Source organism: Alligator sinensis, unplaced genomic scaffold (genome assembly GCF_000455745.1).
Source record: "Alligator sinensis unplaced genomic scaffold, ASM45574v1 scaffold1014_1, whole genome shotgun sequence".
In the NCBI taxonomy this organism is placed as follows: domain Eukaryota; kingdom Metazoa; phylum Chordata; order Crocodylia; family Alligatoridae; genus Alligator; species Alligator sinensis.
In genome coordinates this window covers 312,703-334,176 of record NW_005842692.1, presented here as the reverse complement: position 1 = coordinate 334,176, position 21,474 = coordinate 312,703, and the positions used below count along the sequence as shown (strand labels likewise).

Genomic DNA, 21,474 nt, shown 5'->3' with positions numbered 1-21,474 from the left:
AGCAGGGGTCCAATGTTGCCCCTGCTTTTCCTCCGGCTCCCCACATATCTGAAAAAGGACTTTTTATTGTCCTTGATGCTCGAAGCTAGTTGGAGTTCAGTTGCAGCCTTGGCTTTCCTGGTCTGCTCCCTACAGGACCGGACCAGTGCAGAATAATCCTCCTTGGAGGTGACTTCCATCCTCCATCCTTTGTAGGCCTTTCTTTTTAGCCTCAGGAGGTCTGCTAGGTCCCTGAAAATGAACCAGAATATATTTAGTCACGTGAATTGCACATGTAGATGTGCCTTCCTTCACTGTAAACTTGCTGAGTAGAGCAGATGAAGAAGGAAGAGGAATTTTTTTCCAGGACGTAGCACAGGGGTGGACAAATACGGCCTATGGGTAGATCTGGCCCACCAGGCCCCTAAAAAATTTAGAAAATGAAAATTAATATTTATATGCTCCTGGCTGCCTGTCAAAGGTGAAGGGAGCCAGGAGCAGTAGGACCCAGGGGAAGCTGGCAGCAGGACCCTGCAGTCCAACAGCAAGGCCAACCTGGCCTGGCACCATCCCCAGCCCTTCCCACCCCAACTGGAAAGCTCTGCCTAGCAAAGCTTCTGGCCAGGGACCCTGGGGCTATTCCTGCCTCCCTGTGCTGGAGAAGGAAACTCAGATAAGAATGCAGGGGAGAGAAGCAAGGGAGGACCACAGGTGATTGCCCCAGTCCTTGGGGATGGGCCGGGCCAGTTCCTGTGGAGTCCTGTGGTTGTGGCCATGCAGTCAGGAACCACATGGTTCCAAAGCGCTGTGGCACATGGGAAAGCAGGGAAAATGGTGGCAGGCAGGGGGCAGTGACAGTGGGCACATGGGTGGGAGAGCAGGGCCCGCATGCTGCCCAGGGCCAGTGGAGCCCTGAGCGGGGCAGCAGGAGTGCAGGGCCGTGCCAGCAGGGGCTCTATAGAGCTGGGCTAGGCTGCGCCAGCAGGGAGAGGTAAGAGCCAGCCCAGTTCTAGAGCCCCTGTTAGCCCAGACCCATGCTCCTGCTGCCCCAGCCTTGGAATACTGGCACGGGCCCCATGCTCTCACACAGCTGTCACTGTACTCCCACTCACCCACTTGCTGCCACTCCCCCTACCTGTAGCTGCCATTTGCCCGCTTTCCTACCCGCCTGCTGGCCACTCCAACACCACGTAGCTCCCAGTTGCATCTCCAGACTGCGGGAGACTGGGGCCCTCACTGGTATCCCAGGGCCAGGAGTGGGAGGGGTGTGTGTGTGTGTGTGTGTGTGTGTGTGTGTGTGTGTGTGTGTGTGTGTGTGTGGCTGTGCAATGAAGGAGCAGGGAGGAGAGAGACAGAGAGAGCAATGAGGGATGGACAGAGTGTGTATGTCTGTGCTCATCAGGCAAGTCCCACACACACGCCCCACCATACACATGCACCCACACACCCATTTGCAGCACCATACATGCAGACCCCCACACCCCCTCATACACTCCAGCCACGTTCCCCACTCACAGTCTCCCACAAACTCCATACCCACCCACACCCCACATACCCACACCCCCCCACATGCTCCCTCACCCCCCACCCAGACCCCCAGCCTTATCCACCCCCCAACATACCACACAGACATCCACACCCTCCTTCACACACCCACAAGCCCATAGCACCCCACAAACCTATACTCAACCCTGATACCTCCTCCTACAATATACAAGAGTAAGACTTCATTTTAAGCTATTATGCAATCACCTCTATGTACACTACAGAAATGCACATAAACCAGAACAAAATCATGTTTGAAATCAAATTAATGAATGTTGTAGGTGTTCAACTTTTAGAATATAATTTGGTATTTTTCTGGTTCCAAAATGGCAAAACCCCTTGCTCAAAGAATTACTACTGGGGCAAGGGGAGGCACTTCTAGAAGCAAAGGTCAGGGGTTGGGGGCAGGACTTCCAGTCACAAGATGGTGACCAGGAGGCACGGCACCTATCAAGGGGTGAAGGCTACTCATGCGACCCTTGGCAGCTTGCCAAAACTCGGTAAGCAGCCCCCCGGCCAAAATAATTGCCTACTTCTGATGTAGCAGCAGAAGAGGAAGAAGGATCTAGCAGGAAAATCAATAGGATAGCTGGAAAATATTCCAGTGCCAAAACCTTGCCACTGCCATCCCTTCCTCAGCCCAAATCTGTGCGGGCTTTGTCAAGACACAGCCACTGACAAGCAAGCCATCCACATAGGTTCCAGTCTGACTTTGCAAGGACTGGTGCCTGCATATCCCCACCCGGGACAACCAGGTCAGGGAATGCTTTTGGTGTGAAGGGTGCCTCCTGGTGGGTTCTCTCAGTAATCAGGTAAGGGAGCTATTGGAGGAGGTGGATAGGCTTAGAAGCATCCAGGAACATGAGGCCATCAACTCACTGCACAGTCCTCCAGCATCATGGAAGAGGGATGGCCAGAGAAGGCACTAGAAGACACAGAATACAGAGATACTCTGAAAGATGGAAGCTAGCAGCTTGCTGCCTCTGGCAACAGAGAACACTCCTCCTGCTAACCTGTGACTTCTCAGCTGAAGAACAGGTATGAAGCCCTGCCATCAGAGGAGCCCACTCCGGCAGGAGGGGAGGCCAAGCCATGCACGCCTAGGGGAGGGAAGATCAAGACCATTGCTACCAAGAGGAAGCAACAGGGGATGGTGGTTGGCAACTTTCTCCTGCGAGGCATAGAGGCATCCATCTGCTGGCATGACCTGTTGGCTCAGGAGGTCTTCTGTCTGCCAGTAACCCCCATCCAAGATGTCACAAAAAGACTGCCCAGATTCATCCAGCCCTCTGACTATTTACCCCATGCTGCTCAGCCATGTAGGTAATGATACTGCCAGGGGTGACCCTGAAAAGATCAACAGTGACTACATGGTTCTGGGTGCAAAGGTAAAGGGGACAGGGGCCCAAGTGGTGTTCTCATTCATTGTTCTAGTCAAAGGTAAAGATCCAGCTAGGAACAGACACATGGCTGACCTACAAATAAACACACAGCTGCAGAGATGGGGTCATCAGCAGGACACTGGCTTCTTTGACCACTCCAGGAAGAGTGCCTTCGTGTACAGGTTTGCCAACCTAGTGAGGATTGTTTTAAACTAGGTTCCCAGGGGGGTAGAGACAAATACCCAGAGGTAAGTAAAGAGCCTGGGGACCTGGATAAGAACTTAGTAAGGTAAAGCAATAATGGAACTCTTAGCAATGTTCTCAGGGAAACAATAGGACAGTCAGTCCAATATCTAAAACATTTACACACTAATGTGAGAAGTATGGGGAACAAACAGGAAGAATTAGAGGTCTCACTACAAGCACAGAATTATGATATAACTGGGATTATAGAAAGGTGGTGGGATAGTTCATGTGACTGGAGTTCAGTCATGGATGGGTAAAACTTGTTTAGGAAGGAAAAGGGAACAGGGAGGGAAGCAGAGGGAAAAAGGAGGAGGTGTATATATAAAGAAAATGTATATGTGTTCAGAGGTGCAGTATGAAGTGAAGGTAGGACTGTTGAAACCTGTGGGTAAAGGTCAGATGGAAAAGAAGCAGGGGGGTTGGTGTCTGCTTTCCAAGTGGTGGCTGTCTGCTATAGGCCTCTAAATCAGGAGAAGGTGGATGAAGCCTTCCTTAAACAACTGATAGAAATACAGGGAGAAAATTAGGAACGCCAAGACTCAATTTGAAATGCAGTTAGGAAATGACATACAAAGAAATAAAAAGGGATTCTACAAGTATCTATGGAAGACCGCAGACACCACCGGTCCCTTATGGAATGTGGAATATAGTTACAGATGGTGCATAGAAGGCTCAAGTATTTGATCTCTTTTTTATATCAGTCCTCACAAACAGGGTCTGCTACGATAGGATGAGGGCAGTTGGCAGGAAAGATATAGGGATGGAGAGAAACTCCTAAAGTAGAAGAAAAGTATAGGGATTACTTAGTGAAGGTCTATGATTTCAAGTCTTCTGAGCCAGATGGGATGCACCTTAGAAAACTGAAGGAATTGGCCGAAGTAATTTCAGAGCCATTAGCTTAAAAACTCATTGAAGTTGAATGTGGGCCAACAGTGTGCTCTTTTTGCAATAAAAAAAGGCAACAGCACACTGGGTTATATTAACACAAGTGTCTCTTGCAAATCAAGGTAAGTGTTTTTTTCTGCTCTATTCAGCACAGGTGAAGCCTTACCTGGAATAGTGCAGTTTTGGGCCCCACACTTCAAGGATGTACAGAGTTGGGAAAAAGTATAGCAGAAAACAACAATAATGATTAGGGTCCTCCAAGGTAAGACTTTAGAGGAAAGGCTAAAAGAACTATGGTTATTTAAGTCCAGAGAAGAGAAGACTGGAGGAGGATTTGATAACAGTCTTGAAATACCTGAAGAATAATTATAAAGACAATGGAGATTAGACTGTTCTCTGTGGCCATAGGGGACAGGACTAGAAGCAATAGAATCAACCTTCAGCAGAAGAAATTTAGGTAGAGATTAGGAAGAACTTCCTGACCATGAGGATGGTCAGGCATAGGAAAAGGCTACCTAGAGAAGTTGCTGAAATTCCAGCCCTGGAAATGATCAAAAGCAGGTTAGACATGTTGCCTAAAATGACTTAATCTTGCCTTGAGGAGGACTAGATGACCTCTCTTTCTATGGTCCTAGAAATGCAGAATCTACAGTTGCCTTTTTTGTTGCTATTACTAATCCCAACAGTATTACATAACACATATATAACTCAGACCTCATAAAACAGTATGATATTGCCAAGCACCCAGAAAGCTTATCTGGGCATGAATATTTCTATGCATAGCTTTTTTATAGCAAATTGCTTCTGAATGTCTAGAGCACAGTTGAAAAATCAATCCGCAACAAGAACTTCCTCAATAGTACCCAGAGCAGAAGGGCCGGCTTCTTCTATACGTCATGGGTCTTCTAAGTCTCATGGGCTACTACCATATAAATTAAGTTCCTGTTTCAAAGTGTGATGCAACAAGCAACACAAAATGTAGTACCCAGAGGCTGAAGCTGATGAAAACATAGCCCTTTCATAATATGGGACTTAAGAATTAGTGTCATTTTACATTACAATGATCACAGACAGTTTTCAAAACGATGCTGAATTAAGAGACAGAAGTAATTACAGACAATAGGCAGACTTAAGGTCTTATGTTAGAATAGCTATGAAAACGGCTATTTACCTTTCTACAGGTGCTCTATCTGCTCTGCTATTCCTACTTCATATAATGAAGTAGCATAGTAGAGGCAACTGCTATGACCGCTTATGTGCCCAAGTCTTCAGCTCTACAGTCAATGAAGGAGACCAATATTAATACATGCAGAACTTAGGCACTAAATAAGTCTCCTTAGCCAAAGGATATAAGTGCTTCTCCAACAGCTGATCCAAAAAGTAGCATCCAAAACGAATCCAAGAATGTACAGGGTGTAATTCTGATTCAACTTAAAGCAATTCTATTATCCAGAGGAGAGTCAGCTCAGAATGGGAGGGATCCAATGAAGATGGTTCTAAACACCAACACGCTGACTTGAAAGAGTGCAATACATTTATACAGGTCCGGTGCCAAAATCCCTAGCAAATGCGAGCTCCTCTTTTTGTGCAGTACATGCTAAGATGTGCTGACTGAATTCAGGTGCCATTCCAGCCAGAAGTGGCGTGACGACATCCAAACAACACTGTGAATTAAACGTAGCAAACTTCTTATGGACTTTGCATTTAAGACAAACTTCACGAACCAAGGAATTGAACGATCTGAAATAACACCCCCTAATCCCTTTTAAACAGGTGGATTCCCAGTCCCTGGCTTTGCCTCACTTCAGTACTTGATGCAGTAAGATGTGCTGACACACTTAGCATTAAGTGTAGGAAACGAATCTTGATGCCTTGTGGTACCCAATATCCTCACAGATTAACACGGCTTCATGCAGGAAGAGGCCTAGAACCCATCTTAACTACCCCAAGGCGAACAGTTATGAGAGTCTAGGCAGAAATTGTTCATCCTTGCAACACTGCAATATTCTGAAGACCCTGGGTCAGAGGCCATCAATGTAGAAAAGTAACGTATCAATGTGTTAACCTCACAATTCATCTGACTCAGTTCAGGTACTTTGAGTCAGGACAGCCACAGAATGCCTGACCAGAAAAATCAGATTGTGACACAAATGGTTTGGATGGTGCATTGAAACAAGCATTCAGCAGCTAATCAAGAGTGCTAATGCTCTGATAATGTTTCTCCCTCACTGATTACATAGTAAGTATAGAAAGGAGCACTCAGAAGAGCGATCTGGTCATAGAAAGAATTGAGCCAGGCTTGAGACCTGGCTTGAAATGCTCCAATGCAGAAAGACAGCAGCAAAGCTCTCAGCCATAGGCGATGCATAGGAGGGGAATGGGGGGGGTGGGGCATGTGACCCTGAACTTGGCCCTCGTCAACCAGGGAGCAGGGAACACCAGCTGGTACCCCTCCTGAGAAGTGCCAGCGGTACTTCCGGTTTGCCATCAGTGCTTCCGGAGTCAGTGATTGGTCACTGCGGGACTCCCCACCTCATCAGTGATTGGCTGCTGGTGCCCCCCAAGAACCATGAGGCACCAGTTGGCCATGCCCTCAGCACATTTCTAGAACCTTCTCTTGACTTTGCATTTAAGACCAACATCACGAACCGAGGACTTGAACTTTCTGGAATAAGAGAAGGTTATGTGAAGAGGTATGGGAACAGAGACTTCCCAGCTCAAAGGGTCTGACCATCAGACCCTTTGGCTAAGTACAGACAGTCAAAAAGCCTGCGGCTGAATTGATTCACTCTTCGCAGGTTAATCTAAGCTGCATAGAGTGAACTGATAAGCAAGTGAACAGACATTCACTTTTGATTCTAGAAATGCAGACACCTGCCCACTGTGGCACAGGCCAGAACCTGGGGAGTGCTAGAGCATGCCCCCCTGCTGAGCTGGAGCACACAGCTTGGGCCAAAGCTAGCCTGCCCACCCTGCAAGGGGAGGCTTGCACAAGGGGGTGGGAAGGAAAGGTGAAGTGAGTGTAAAGCATTCTGGGATGCTGAGGAATTGTGTGTTAACTTGAATCTGGAGGGAATCTGCCCCAGGTCCCCAGTCAGCAGTTTAATAAACCAATTTAACCTAAATCAGTTAAGCCTAATACTGCATCCATCCAGGTTTATCTTAAACTGGTTTTGGCCATTTTTAAAGTCTCTCACCCCATTCTCGTTAAAAAATTAGGAGATGGTGGTGTCAATGCCTACACAGTCAGATGGGTTGCCAATTGGCTGGAGGGCTGCACTCAGAGAGTGGTGGTGGATGGGTCATTTTCGACCCGGAGGGATGTGGGCAGCGGGGTCACCCAGAGCTCAGTCCTCAGGCCCACACTGTTCAACATCTTCATCAGCAACTTGGATGAGGGGGTGAAAAGCACCTTGTTCAAATTCGCAGATGACACTAAGATGTGGAGAGAGGTGGGCACACTAGAAGGGAGGGACAGGCTACAATCAGTTCTGGACAGGTTACAGGGGTGGGCAGATGAGAATAAGATGGGATTCAATACTGACAAGTGCAAGGTACTGCACCTATGGAGAAAGAACCAGCAGCATGCCTACCGGCCGGGGAACTCCCTTCTCATCAGTGCAAAGGCAGAAAAGAATCTTGGAGTCATTATAGACTCCAAGATGAACATGGGCAGCCAATGTGAGAACGCAGTCAGGAAGGCTAATCGCACCTTGTCATGCATCCACAGATGCATCACAAGCAGGTCCAAGGAGGTTAACCTCCCCCTCTATGCGACACTGGTCAGACTGCAGTTGGAGTACTGTGTCCAATTCTGGGCGCTGCACTTCAGGAGGGATGTGGACAGCATCGAGAGGGTCCAGAGGAGGACCACTCGCATGATCGGGGGCAGCAGGGCAGGCCCTACGAGGAGAGGGTACAAGACTTGAACCTATTCAGCCTCCACAAGAGAAGGCTAAGGGGGGATCTGGTGACTGTCTATAAACTGGCCAAGGGAGACCAGCAGGCAATGGGAGAGTCCCTATTCCCCCCCAAGCACTACCAAGGAATAACAGCCATAAGTTGACTGAGTGTAGATTCAGGCTAGACATCAGGAGGCACTACTTCACAGTCAGGGCGGCTAGGATCTGGACCCAACTTCCAAAGCAGGTGGTGTTCGCTCCTGCCCTGGGGGTCTTCAAAAGGAGGCTAGATAGACACTGTGCCAGGGTCGTTTGACCCCAGCATCCTTGCCTGCCCATGGCAGGGGGTCAGACTTGATGATCTGCTCAGGTCCCTTCCAACCCTACCAACTATGAAATTATGAAAGTGGTTTATGCACACTAAACCTCTGTTGTGTTGAAGACTTAAATCAGTTTCCAATCACTTGTTCTGGTTTATGTGTAATTTCTGTCCCGGGCCTTTGTGTCACCCAAAATATCAGTTATGTTCAGTGGTGAGGAGAGGTCAGATTTCATGAACAAGAACAAAAGAAAGCAACTAGACAACCATTAAAGCAAACTCTACAGCATAAGCAAACAGCAGTAACACAAATACAGGGAAGATATACACCAGCTGCTGCTTTATCGCTCTATTTTTAAAGGGGTTGCTTTCAATGTTTTCAACGTAGAGAAACACTGCTCAAAAAAGTGATGCAAGACTCTTAAGAGCAAGCAATAATTTTTAAAGGAATAAATAATAGGGCAGACCAAAGGAAAACATAACTTACCATCAAAATTAGAATGAAAGAATCTCTGACCCCCTCCTGCACATGCACATAAAGACATGATTTGATCTAATCTGTGATCCACATAAATGCACTTCTTGTCAAGCCACATATGACATGTGGCTTGACATGTGACATGACAGGAGGCGCAACTGTGAGATCCATGCATTAAATCCCACCGCACCTTATTGCCAGTGTAGGGTGAGCCCAATCCCGGGATCCTCCTGCATTGGCAAGAAGCAGACTCCCATGACTGGAAGTCCCTTTTGCTGGGGTGGCTCTCAGCCCTGGGGACCACATACGGCCAGGATCAAGTGTCCTGCACCTTCCCATCAGGCAGCTGTGACTAAGAGCCCATCAGCTGCAGAACTCTCATCCCCTGAGGCTGTGGGGCATTCCTGTGATCTTCCAGCTGCAGGGGCATGTGGAGCAGCCCACAGCTGGAAGATTACAGCAGCTGCAATAACCCAGCTGCTGCCTGGATCACCCCTGCACCCCTACAGCTAGGAGACTGCATTGGCTATAATCTTCCAGCCTCAGAGTATGCCACAGACTGCATACATATGCAAATTAAAGCTGGATAGAAACCACCTATAAAGTTATTAAACATTTTTGAGCAATAACTTTATAGCTGGTTGGACCCATTTAAGGCATGATATTTAATTTGCACATGTAGCCAGTCTAAACTTATTGCGCAATTCACAAGGTAATTGCACAAAACATTTAACTTGTGGAGGGGGCCTCTCAAACCAGTGCTGGGGTTACAGCAGATAATCCATGCAGAAGAGCTCTTATATGCTAGGAAAGAGCTAACTGACAAATGTCTAAAAAATCCTGAGGAAGTGCCAGATGGAACAGAACATGGCAGGGCATTTGTGCTCCTGCCAACTTCTCAAAACCCTAAAAATTAAAAATTAATGGAGCATCTACCTTGTTTTGTACTAGAAAGCTGAGTCACAAAAGTAAAAAGCCTATGCACCTGGTATCTTTAAATAATCATATTTGAAAATAAGTATTTATTAAAAAGGTAAAGAACAATAAAAACATCTTAAAAATCAGCCAAGGGAAAAAAGGCTCACTCCCTGACCTACCATCCTGTCATTCATTCATTCATGAATTGCCACACCATGATGGATGACAACAGAAGTTGGCTTTTCAGGCTTTCAAAAATAATTCCATAACACTGTAAATGTCAGACTAAGTAATACTGAAAAAAATTTAGACCAATGACTCATGCAGCATCTACATATCACACATGCTAAGCACAACAAGATATATTGAATGTCTCCTTCTATAATACAGTAATTGAGTGCTAAATGAAAAGGTTGGTTCTATTACTAAATAATGTTTCACTAAAACAAAATATGAGCTTAGTATTTTAATTCATGTTTCATTTCAGTTGTTTATACAACAATTTGTAAACTTGTTCAAACTTCCTAAATACAAATATAAAATTTCATCTTTGACTCAGACTGTTCTGGTATTTTCATTTTTGTCATAATAAAGATTTGGGAATATGCATGCATGTATGTTCAATAAAAATATATGAAATTAGTTCCTGTAAAATTTAAGACATCATCAGGATAAATATTCCTTTAAAACAAATACATGTTTTCTAAAATTCTTCATATTCATATTAATTTAATGTTTCTATAGTATACCACAGCAGCAGTACAGAACATTAGTGTTTGATACACCCTAACAAGTAACCTAAAAATATCACCTCAAATTGAAGCACATTTTAAAACATAATTTATATCACTGTCCAAAAAACAAGAAAAAATGATATTTGATTCTTGTTTTCAACAGTTACATATTTTTAAAAAAGCAATTTTGAAGGTTAATAGCCACCTATAATTCCTCAACACAAACCAAGTCTTTTAAAAACATTTCTAAGGTCCTTGTATGTCTTCTATTTCAGTTGAATTTCCCTTTTTATAGATGATCGGTTGGTTCTATGTTGTACTTTTCAATTTACTGTATTTTCTGCACACCATAACGCTCCCCCCCCACCCAATAAGTCTCACACCTTGTTTTTAAAAAGGCAGAAGAGAGAAACATTTTTCCAGATTTATGGCCACATAGTGCAGAGATAAAGCCTAATCTTCAGCTCACTCACCCTCTCTTTTATGCTCAGACAAAAACTAGTTTAAATCCTTTCACAGCTGAACTGTCAGCACCTCTTGAGTGCTCAGCCAGAAGCTGGAACTGTAGCTCTGGCTGAAGACTGAATGCTATGATCTAGAATTTTGAAGAGCTCAAAAATTATGAAATAGAAGAGAAGACCAGTAGCTAACAGATTGCAAAATTGTCAAAGAAATTATAGCTTGATTAGCAGAATATGAAGACCATTAAAAAGAAAAGAGAGCTGTTAACACCTGTGGAGTGAAGAGCAATTAGCAGGAATCAGGAAGATTATAATGAACCACAAAAATCAATTAACTCCCTTAGAGCTGCCTGAATAGACATGCTATTGATGCTGCTGGGCACTTGGTTTGAAACTTTGGGTGGAACAATCACCCCACTGCACCTCCCCTGGAACTGCCCCTTCTGGATTCCACCCCTCCATATAGCTGCTGAAGGGGAGAAAAGAAAAAAAAAACAGCCATCTTACAGCATCACCATGCTTCTAAAATGCGCAAAAAAAAAAATCCATGTCCCTATTTAAGACATGAACTCCAATTCTGGAAAGGTAATTTTTGGGAAGAAGGTGCATTTGGCATTAGAGTAAATATGTAGTTATCAAAGATGCACTGAGAAAATTCAAATGAAGACTTAATACTTTATAAGTTGGCTTCTGTATGTTTAATTGTAATGTTTACTTTTCAAACCAAGGTCATACTATCATTTTGTCAATCAGCCAATTTTTCTAGTCACGACTAGAAAATACCTAGAGCAGGGTTGTCCACATTTAGCACATTTGGGAGCTGCACATTGTGTGGGGACAGATCTCCCAGGATACCCTCAACTGCATGGGCTGCACTGGCAGCAAATAGCCCCCTTTTACCCTCTGTTGACAGCATGCAGCCTGGCCCCCCTGCTACGTGGGTGATGGTATGGTGGAAGCACACAGATCACCCCTTCTGACCACATGGGCTCATGGGCTTCATGCAGACCCCTGAGTGCTCTTCCACTGTATGGCAACAGGAGAAGCAGCTGGAAGGTCCCATGAGACTCATGTCAATCACATATGGCCCATGGGCTGTCAGTTGTATAGCGCTGACTTAGAGAAATTTCAAAAGAAATTAACTTTTCTCTAACTCATCCTCTAGAAAACCGGCTTAAAAAATTACCTTGCACATCACTGAAACATAGCTAGATAAACTGTGATTCAGTAAAAATAAAAGCACTACTTCTGCAGATGAACGAAGATGATAATATTTTTTGGCAAAAGATACTGTAAATATATTTACTTCCAGTAAATACTTAATAGGCATGCTGGAAAGTGAAATCGCATAGCACTAAGAATTCAAAAAGGCATTTGAGTAGTTAACAACTATAATAACCAATCTACCAGTTTTAAAATAACATATAACTCTTCTGTCAGAGCTTCACAGAAACTAGCCATAAATAGTATGTTAGAAATTGTTATTTACATTGTGACAATGAGAGTATTACTCCTCTTTTCTAGAAGTAGTTGAACAAACTTCCAATATTATTTTCAGTTGTAATCACTATTTTGCTTACCTTACGTGGCTGAAAATCGTATTTCACACAGTGCTGAAAACCTTTGCCTTTTGACTTCAACGATGTAACTATTAAGCAGTTGCCAACAAAATGAGCAGAGTACCCAACACCTTTGCTAGTACGGAAACTGCAGGGAGGAAAAACTGGTATTAGTGACAATACTATTTTCAAACCCTCTGGTAAAAAGGAACCTTGAGCACAACCTTCATTAAGTATTTACAAGCAGAACAACAACTAAACCTCTGAAGCAAGAAAAAAACATTTTTCTCTCTTTGCAGATAGTTATTAGCAGATGTGATTAGCAAAAATAGTTCAAATACATCTACACACATTAACATAGATTAGCAGCCAGAAATCTTTAACAAGCTACAGGCCGGAACAAACCAGCTCTGGTTTGGTGCAGGCAGGGTGGCTTCACTAGCATGTCAAGAGTGGGGGTTTTGCTTGTGCCTGCACCTGCACCAAGTTTGGATAGCTGGGAATTGCATCCGCACTGCTACCACTTCTCCCAGGTCCCCTGGTTACAACACATGCATAGCTTCTAGCCAGTGGAGAAGCAAGTCTTCACTGCTGCCACTTCTCTCACTGTCCCCCAACTCCCACCTGTGACATAGCCCCCTATCAGCTAGAAACTGTGCCTGCACTGCAGCCAAGGAGCAGGGGTCCAGGGAAGGTGACGCAGGTGCAGCTTCCAGCTGCCCAGCCCTAGCATGGGTGTGGAAATAAGTAAAGCATTCTGGCTCCACAAGCAAGAACCAATTAGATCCCTAATTCCTGCTGATTTCCAAAGGAGTCAGGCACAAAAGCATTTCTGAATATTCTGCCTATCCACATCTTTGGTAACTTAATACCTTTAAAATTCTGGATTTAAATGACCTTCCCAGTCTTACACATAAATGGTAAGTCTACACTGAAGTCTCCAAATCCCTGTTCAATTACACAATATCATACATCTAGGTAAAAAAAAACTGGTCTTCTTAAATATGGATTAGGAACCTAATTTAACATAAACAAAAGTGACCTGACAAACTGTCCTTTGTAGTTTAGCTTGTATCTACACATCCCTTAACTGCCTACTCTGACTCCATATACTTTATTTGCTGCCTCATTCTTGCATATTGCAATCTTTATGAATTTACATACACAGAAACCTGATAACTCTCTGACTTTTCTTTTCATTATAGGTGACAGGGTGAACAAGCAGAACCTAAATCTTTCCTTTCCTCCTACTTCAGCTATATCTTCCAGTCTTTATCTCCATATAAGTTCTGATTTCTCTCACCCCCTACATCATTCCAGACCCTCTACATCTCTTCTAGTCCCTTCCCTCCCCCTCTGCTTTCAGGAATACACCGAATCCCCCTGTCCTAAAAAGCCTTCTCTAACCATTGTATGCTATTACATCTATCAACCCTTTATATTTCATTCTTTTAGATGCAGGTTACTGTACAATGCTGCTGCCTAGACTTCATGCCCTGAATCTTAAAATTAATAATACAAAAATGACAGTGCTTTTTAATCACTTCCATCTACATTCTCGTTTTTTCTCTCTACTCTTAAATGTCAGGAATTCTTCCTCTTTGTAGAATATTTATCAGTGTCCCAATGGATTTTGTCCTTGGTCCTCCTCTCCCTCTACAGGCTATTAATAGAGGAACAATAGGTGCCAAGGCTCACACATGCAACTGTGACAACCACCAACCATAGACTGATCTCAGTGAAAAACTCTCCCCCTCTCATTCAGATTCTTTTCTGCCTTTCTTCTTGACCAGTGGCTCCACTCATTCTCCCATACATCCTTGATAACAAATAATTTCCCTCATAACTTATTATAAATTTAAGGTTTAGTCACCTTTACTGTGCACAGTTAAATGGGCCCAGGCTGACTCACACAACTAATAAAATCACTGCATTCAAGCAAACTGTAGAAGAAGTGTGACTGATGGAGCATACATCTAATGTTAAAATAGCTTCAGTTAACTGTCAGTGGAGCTGTTCATCTGACTCAGTTATCTGCAGTATGAACCACAACTACTTGACAAATTATCATCTAATTTCCTCATAAATAACCTAAGCACCAGATTAAAAATAACTAAGTGGAAGATTTGGATGTAAATCTGCTAGAATATAGAAACACAAATAACTAACTTTGGGCCTAAAGGCAGTGAGGTCTTATCCTGCATTAACACTCAATGAAAAAGTAAGCCATCATGAGCTACCATACACATATAATGGGGTAAAAGTATACACAGAGCAATGGACATATGCCCCCTTATCTCATGACAAGTTGCCCATATGTCAACACCTTTAGTCTGTTACCAAGATGATTTGGAACAAAAATTCTTGACATTTCTTAAGGAATCCAGTTTAAAATTAAATCAACTGATTTATTTTTAAATTTTCAGAAAACGTATTTCAGACTCAGTAAGAACTGAAGTTTATGGCTGATTCATTTTCCACAAATGGCAAATTTTCACCTTGATTAGAGATAGTAGCAGCATGTCCACATTTACAATTTAGTTGCTTTCATCCTAAGTCTAAGTCTATTGGGCACTAAGGGGCCTGATAGAGGGGGGGGGGGGGGGGGGGGACTGCATTTAAGAGCACCCATTGGGAGTCTTAAATGTCTCTATACTAATTCTAGGAGCATGGGGAAGAAGCAGGAGCAACTTGCACTCCTGTTTGCGGGCAACAATTTTGACCTGGTTATGCTAACTGAAACCTGGTGGCACCCTATTCATGACTGGGTGGTAGGCGTTGAAAGATATAGGACGCACAGACAGGATAGAGTGGGGAAAAGAGGTGGGGGGAGGGTGTTGCTCTCTATGTTAAGGAGCAATATGCATCTTCTATAATCAAGATGGGATCAAAAGAGGGCCAAACTGAGGTACTGTGGGTTAGGATACAAGGGGGTAGAGAAGAAAGGGATTTGGTAGTGTGGGTCTACTATAGATCACCACACCAGGAGGATGAGCTTGACCTGGAATTCTCCAGGCAGCTCTCAGAAGTTGTATTGTCAAGAGATACAGTTGTCATGGGTGACTTAATCTACCCTGACATCTGCTGGGAGGATCGGTCACCCAGAACTAATCCCTCACACAGGTTCTTAACCTGCAACCAGGACCTCCACCTAATGCAGGAGGTATACGATCCCACTAGGGGAAACGCCTTGCTGGACTGCGTACTGGCTGTGGGGGACGACCTGGTGGGGGATTTGCAGGTACAAGGCAACCTAGGGGATAGTGACCATCAAGTGATTCAATTCACTGTCTGGTGGTACTGGACTTGGTGCTGGCTACAGGGGATGACCTGGTGGGGGATTTGCAGGTACAAGGCAACCTAGGGGATAGTGACCATCAAGTGATTCAATTCACTGTCTGGTGAAGGGTGGGAAAAGTAACCAGCAGGACTGAAGTGTTAGACTTCAGAAAGGCTGACTTCAGTGTGCTTAGGAGATTAGTTAGTGGGGCATTAAAGCTCAAGAGCATTGACAAAATGGGGTCCAGGAAGGGTGGTCATTCCTCAAGGAAGCGATCATTCAGGCACAGAAGGAGGCAATCCCACTCCATAGAAAAGGGGGCAAAGGGGTCAAGAAACCGTCCTGACTAAACTGGGAAATCCAGGAAAGCCTAAGGGCAAAAAATGAGCCTGCAGACTGTGGAAGCAGGGGATAGCTAACAAGGAGGAGTATACCTCTTTGGCTTGCACTTGCAGGGAATCAGGAAAGCCAAAGCAGCATTAGAACTCAGGCTAGCAACAAAAAGTAAGGACAACAAGTCCTTTTTCAGGTATAAGGACAACAAAAAGCCCTCTTTACGGAGCAAAAAGAAGACACAGGGCAGCATAGGACCCCTACAGGATAAACAAGGACAGTTGGTAACAGATAGGAAGGACAAAGCAGAGCTCTTCAATGAGTTCTTTGCCTCTATATTCTTGAACTTGGATTTTGACAAATCTCCCAAATGCGTTACTGACAGAAGCAGGAGAAACAACAGCCCACCAACTGTCAACGCTGACCTAGTTAAAAAACGCTTGGAGGGACTGGATGCATTTAAATCAGCAGGACCGGATGAGTTCCATCCAAGGGTGCTGAAAGAATTAGCAAGTGTCATAAGAATGCCACTGGCACGTCTGTTTGAGCACTCATGGTACCCAGGTGAAGTCCCAGAGGGCTAGAAAAGGGCCAATGTGGTCCCTATTTTCAAGAAGGGGAGGTAGGAGGATCTGGGTAACTATAGGCTGGGTAGTCTCACCTCTATCCTTGGGAAAATCCTTGAAAAAATTATCAAGGATTACATCTGTAGGAATCCAGCAGGTAATATTATGCTGACGGGCAACCAGCACGGGTTCATAGCAGATCAACCCTGTCTGACTAACCTTGTTTCTTTCTATGACCAGGTTACTAAGAGCTTAGATGCAGGAGTCAAGGTAGATGTCATCTACTTGGACTTTAAGAAGGCCTTCAACACGATATCCTATCCAATTCTTATAAACAAATTGAAAAGCTGTGCCATAAATGACTACACAGTCATGTGGGTGGCAAATTGGCTTAAGGGTCGTACCCAGAGAGTGGTGGTGGATGGGGCGGGATTGGCCCTGAAAGTGGGGTCCCCCAAGGCTCAGTCCTTGGGTTGGTACTGTTCAACATCTTCATCAGCGACCTGGATGAGGGTGTGGAAAGCACTCTGTCCATATTTGCAGATGACACAAAACTATGGGGCAAAACAAACACTGATGGGAAGAAACTGAATCCAGGCAGACCTGGACAGGTTAGAAAAGTGAGCAGAGAACAATAGGATGCAATTCAACAAGGACAAGTGCAAGGTGCTGCACCTAGGGAGAGGGAATCACCAGCACACCTATAGGCTGGGGGATGACCTTCTCAGCAGCACAGTGGCAGAAAGAGATCTCGGAGTCATTGTCGACTCCAAGAGGAACATGAGTTGTCAATTTGATGAAGTAATTAGCAGAGCTAACTACACTTTGTCATGCATTAGTAGGTGTATCATGAACAAGTCCAGGGAAGTGATGCTCCCCTTCTATGTGGCACTGGTCAGACCGCAGCTAGAGTACTTAGTCTAATTCTAGGTGCCACAATTCAAAAAGGATGTGGACAACCTTCAGAGGGTCCAGAGGAGGGCCACTCATATATTTAGAGGCCTGCAGGGAAGGTCTTATAAGGAAAGGCTAAGGGACCTGGACCTTTTTAGCCTCTGCAAGAGAAGGGTGAGGAGGGATCTTGTGACAGTATACAAATTCATCGGGGGGGCGCCACGGGCAGCAGGGAATAGGAGATGCTCTGTTTACCAGAGCACCCCTTGGAATAACCAGAAACAATGACCACAAGCTGATGCAGACTAGGATTTAGGTTGGACATCAGAAAGAACTTCTTCACGGTTAGGGTCGCCAGAATCTGGAACAGGCTTGCAAGGGAGGTGGCGCTACCCCCTACCTTGGGAGTCTTCAAGAGGAGACTAGACAAACACCTGGCTGGGGTCACATGATCCCAGCACCTTTTCCTGCCAGTGGCAGGGGATCAGACTCAATAATCCTTTGAGGTCCCTTCCGACTCTAGCATTTATGAATCCTTAGGTAGGCCCTACTTTTATAGAATTCTTCATTTAAAAGACTTTAGTTTACATATACTCTTCCTTGTACACCCTTGGAATTCTCTCATCTACAGCACAAGCTGTATTAACCCTTCCTGGCTTCTAATCTTCTACAGTATCCCATTCAACTCCTCCGTCCCCCAGATTAATATGCTGCAAAAAAATCTCCTGCACACAGATCACTTCTAGTTGTGCTCTACATCTCTCTGACTAGGGACAGACATTATACATAAACAAGTTTAAGTGATCAGAAACTGGTTTAAATCTGTAGCAGAACAGAAAGAGACAAAGAGTTTAGAGTAGTAGAAAAACAGGTTTAGAGATTACTTAGTGATACCTGATTCTTTCAAGTTGGTAGGGGCAAATGGGATGTACACTAGGCTACTGAAGAAATTGGCTGAGGTAATTTCAGAACCATTGACCATCATTTTTGAGAACTCATGGATGTTGGACGAGGGGTTTGTCCTGGGTCTGGTATTGTTCAGCATCTTCATTAATGATTTGGGTGATGGCACTGAGTAAATGCGCTGCAAACCTGCAGATGACAGCAAGTTGCACTGAGTTGAGTTGAAGACACTCTGCAGGGTAGGGCTCGGATCCAGAATGACCTGAATAGGCTAATGTTGTCTGCAAATCACCCAGATGACATTCAACAAGGACAAATATAAAGACCTGGACTGGGGATACAATAATTCCATACATAAATACAGACTGGGGAATGACTGGTGAATGCACAGTGCTGCAGAGAATGTTCCTGGGGTTATAGCAGACCACAAACTGAATATGAGCTAACAGTGTGTTCTTGTTGCAAAAAAAGGTCAATAACATACTGGGCTGTATTAACAGGAGTGTCACTTGAAATGGAGTACTGTGTCCAGCTCTGGGACCCACACTTCAAGAGGAATGTGGAAAGTTTGAGAGAGTCCAGCACAGAGCAATAAAAATGACTGGGGTCCTGGGAAGCAAGACATATGGAAAAGGGCTCACAGAACTAGGGTTATTTCATCTAGAGATTTAGGGAGGATTTGATAACAGTCTTTAGATACCTGAAAGGTGATTATAGAGCGGATGGAGATGTGCATTTCTTTGTGACCATATAGTATGGAACTAGGATCAATAGAATCAAGCTGCAGCAGAAGAAATTTAGGTTGGAGATTATGGGGTTATGGGGTGGCCAAGCATTGGGACAGGCTGCCTACCTTCAGACTCATGCCAAATGCCACTTCCTATCAAATAAGCCATAATATGCACTTGGTGATAGAGATGACTGGATGCATTTCTAGACACCTACGTCTTTCATGCCTTTTCTGCAGAAACTAGCTATGCTAGCCTGATGGGCCATCTAGACTTTGACAGACCTTCATCTTTTTTGCCAAGCAGAAGGGGAATTCCAACACACTCCAGCACCCCAGGGAACCTGGACGCTCTTGTGACATACATATTTATAATGATGGCAACAAATTTTGGAAGAGTCTTCAAGGCTGTCTATGTACCAGGCAAATGTTCTCAACAAAATGTCTTTTCAAGCTTACTTTTTATTAGCCTTTTACTGTAACCTCTGCCTTGATTCCAGGTAAAATCCCCAAATCTGAATATTTTAAAGTTTGTTTTCCCCAAAGTCTAGAGAGTTAAGAAGGCAGACGATAAGTACAAGTCTAATTTGAGTTGTGATGAAAAGTTTTTAGGAAAGGCAACTTTCATGTTTATTTTGCTGGAAGATGTCAAAAACCTACCAATTTTACACACCATTTGAGATTCAATACAATTACTACGCATGAGTGCTATTGCTTTTGTAGTATCAACTGAATCTTAGGAAAAACCATACACACCAAATTCCAAGTCACAGAAGATAGATTCATATGTGCCTTTCTGTCACGTTTAGGTACCTTTTCTCTCTCTCTTTTTTAATGTCTCCCAACTATTTAAGATATCACAGCAATGGCCACTATATAAAAATAAGTTATTTTCGATTCAGACAAGTACAAATTATTGTAAAGACAGAAAGTCTCTTGAAGGATTTCAATTTAAGTCATTTTGCAAACTTAGACATACTTTATTATGAAAATATTCAACAGCAGCTTTTACAAAAAGAATTAGTAAACCGGCTCGTACAAATACAATGAAGTTCCCCTCTCCCCTCCAAAGTTGCTTTCTTTTAAAAATATGTTTGAAAGAGTACAAATCCAAAGAAGAAAAATCCTCATTCATGAATGGAAAAACATAGTTAATACAACCTTTTCATTATAAAACCCGGTTATCAGATGTTTCAGGAAATAAAAATTAGTTGTAGCTGAAACTTAAGTTCAAAAGGTAAAATTTACAAGATTTGAAATCAATTTCTAACGTTACTAAAACTGAAGCTACTGTTTCCAAGTATCATATATTCTTATCATACTAAATTTTGAAGATTATTACTCCTTTAATTTGGATTAATTTTTAAGTTTTGCATTGTTAAAAAGCTAAGTTTTTATAAGTGGCATAATACAATATTGTTCTTGTTACAGGTTTTATTTTTTAACAAGGTTTGGCCCAGGACCATTAGGAAATGAGATCCAAAGAGATGTAGGCAAATAACACTAAGTTAAATTCAACGTCACAGTGCATGATATTCTATCTTTATCTTATCGCATAATGTTCCAGTATCTTAAATATTAGTTTAAAAATATAGATGTGGAATGCTTTAAAATGTTATGGACCTCATTCTACATTCAGGAATATCCATTTAAATTGAGGTGTGCAGACACATGGGAAGTAAAAGTGAGATGCCTTATTTGCTAGAGGAATAATGGCATGATTGTTTCAAGCCTTAATTTATTTTCTTTGAACAACATTCAAGTTCAGGGTTTCATTCTAAGCCTCTTTTCACTGTCAAGCTTATTTGATAAGCACTCTTAACTCTACAAGCTAACAAATGAAAATTGCACCCTCTGATGGCAAAACTGCATTACAAAAGACATTAAAAATACAACAATCCATTATATTTTCATAGGCTAGATACAGACATTCAAAAAGCACAAGGGAGGGACCAACCTAAGCAGATTCCTCTAAGCTGCATAGATTGGATCAGGAGTGAACAAAACACACATTCACTCTTGGGTGGGAGAGAGCATGCAAATGCCTACACTGGTTGGGTGCATCCAGACAAGCGTGCACATGCCTCTTGCCATGCCTCAAACCCCTTTGAGGCAAGGCAAGAGGCACACGCGGGAACAAAAAAAAAATGTTCCCCGCACTGCAGACTTGCAGCGCAGGTAGAAGATTAGATCCAGGGGTCTAAAAAACCGCTCCACAGAAGAGCAGAGCAAGGCACAGTGCCAGACCATGCCCGGAGCCAGCAGGGAGTCAGTCCTCCAAAAGAGATGCTCTGGTTTCAGCCAGAGCATCTCTTTGGTGCTCTTGCTGCCCCCAGCCCCCAGCACTGTCCAAGGTAAATTGG

General features: G+C 43.7%; 1 protein-coding gene across 1 annotated transcript in view; it reads right to left on the bottom strand.

Annotated features, from left to right (window-relative positions):
* NBEA (neurobeachin) overlaps positions 1-21,474 on the bottom strand; it is an 827,350-nt gene that overhangs the window by 513,316 nt on the left and 292,560 nt on the right. The window contains exon 8 of the mRNA XM_025215995.1: positions 12,430-12,556. Coding sequence (XP_025071780.1) covers positions 12,430-12,556 — 127 coding nt within the window. The remainder of the gene's footprint in view (positions 1-12,429; positions 12,557-21,474) is intronic.